Source organism: Mesoplodon mirus (genome assembly GCF_964341445.2).
Source record: "Mesoplodon mirus genome assembly, chromosome: 4".
Taxonomy (NCBI): Eukaryota; Metazoa; Chordata; class Mammalia; order Artiodactyla; family Ziphiidae; genus Mesoplodon; species Mesoplodon mirus.
This window is the reverse complement of record NC_138979.1, coordinates 52,345,431-52,347,348: the sequence shown is the minus strand read 5'-3', so window position 1 is coordinate 52,347,348 and position 1,918 is coordinate 52,345,431. Positions and strand designations below refer to the sequence as shown.

The 1,918-nt window shown below is 45.4% G+C and overlaps 1 protein-coding gene across 1 annotated transcript; it reads left to right on the top strand.

The window, feature by feature from the left end:
* The first annotated feature begins 769 nt into the window (after positions 1–769).
* Positions 770–1,439, top strand: LOC309802059 (riboflavin kinase-like). The gene has a single exon (XM_082617266.1). It carries the CDS (start codon positions 926–928, stop codon positions 1,391–1,393), a length of 468 nt encoding a protein of 155 aa, XP_082473392.1. The 5' UTR covers positions 770–925; the 3' UTR covers positions 1,394–1,439.
* The last annotated feature ends 479 nt before the right edge of the window (positions 1,440–1,918 follow it).

Genomic DNA, 1,918 nt, shown 5'->3' with positions numbered 1-1,918 from the left:
CAGATATGAATGTAAGAAGAAAGGAAAGGAACCTATGTCCCTAAGAGAGCACTCTGTGGAGTCTAGATTATTACTAGGCAAATGCTACCGACTTTTCTAAGTGCTGCAACTGTGTCAGCGGTGTTTGGTTTGAGACTTTTATTTAGGTTTCCTGGACTAGAGAAGAATCTCTCAGCACATTTTCTTGTTGCCTTCTTTTTTATTGAAGGTGTCAAATGCTCTCAAAACATTGTTTCTCACCTCCAGTTGAAAACCAAGAAAGTGAAGTATTCATGTTGTAGAAACAGGCTGGTCAGAAAGCAGGGTCTAGGTTTTCGTTACAATAAGCTTTGCAGTGAAATGAATGAGATCCTCTGCTGCATTATGATCCAGAATGTGCCTGCCACATACTCATTCATATAACTGTTCATTGGTGGTGACTGGTTGGGAATGCTTAGCTACCTTTCTGTTTCTTCAGGATATTAGCTGGTGAGTTTTAAAGATGGATCGCACACTCTCTTCCTAGTTTTTACTTTGCAGCAGGCCAAGATTTGTTGTGTAATTAAAACCCAAGTATCGGCTCGGCCTGGGCAGAGTGCGTAGGCCCGCGGCGCTCGGTGGGCTGGGGGGCCCTCCCAAGCCGGCCCGCCCCCGCTCCGCTCCCGGCCCACAGACGCCCTTCAGCTGTCGCCGGCGTTCCGGAGCCCAGACGCAGCGTCTGAGTCCCCCGGCATCTTCTGTTCAGTCAGCGGCGTGAGCGTCTCGCCGTGGCGTGTCGTCCGCGCCGCTCGGCCCGTGGTACGCCCGTGCGCTTGCCCGGCCGGCCGACCTGCGGAGCTCCCGCCCATGTCCCCCGGATGGTCCGGGGGGTCCGGGCACCGCCTCAACGGCAGCTCCGCCGGACGCGTGGACTGGACCGCAGCCCGCACCCAGAGCGGACGGCGTCATGAGGCACCTGCCGTACTTCTGCCGCGGCCAGGTGGTGCGGGGCTTCGGTCGCGGCCCCAAGCAGCTGGGCATCCCTACAGCTAACTTTCCTGAACCAGTAGTAGATAATCTTCCAGCTGATGCATCCACTGACATATATTATGGTTGGGCCAGTGTTGGAAGTGGAGACGCCCATAAGATGGTGGTGAGCATAGGATGGAACCCATACCACAAGAATACAAAAAAGCCCATGGAAACTCACATCATGCATACTTTCAAAGAGGAGTTCTATGGGGAAATTTTCAACGTGGCCATCATCGGCTACCTCAGACCAGAAAAGAACTTTGATTCTTTAGAGTCACTTATTTCAGCAATTCAAGGTGATATTGAGGAAGCTAAGAAACGACTAGATTTACCAGAACATTTGAAACTTAAAGAAGACAATTTCTTCCAGGTTCCTAAAAGCAAAATAATGAATGGCCACTGAAGGAAAAGCATCTAATTTATTCATTCACTGTTTTCTAATATTTTACTGCTCATTAACTCTACAGCCTCATCTTGGTTATATTTTAAAAATCAAACATTTTCCTACAGCTGTGAATTAAACAGTACACTGTAGTTACCACATTATGTTCCAGCTGTTCAATTAAACCCATCATGTTACAGTACTAAAAAGGTTCATTTTAAAAATCAAGATTCTTTTTTATGTAATATGTTGATTAAAATGTACCACTAGAAAGGTCTTAAGTGTTTTATAATGGAAATGAAATATATATAAATATGGGTAACAGGCAAGTCACTAGTTTGAGATGAGAACTATAATTCTCATGGTAAAATTCTAGCATGCATGTACCTGTATAGCATGCTCTGCTAATCAGAAGGCTCATAAAAGTAACTATATTAAGCAGAGGTTTGACAGTTTATTACAAACCTAAGGGGAAAAATCCAGACTTCGTATTTTTGATATTTTGTGCATTTATATATTATTATAGATATGAAGACTTGTGAAATT

Excerpts from the sequence above, each read along its gene's own strand:
- LOC309802059 (XM_082617266.1), top strand. The coding sequence starts at position 926 with ATGAGGCACCTGCCGTACTTCTGCCGCGGCCAGGTGGTGCGGGGCTTC.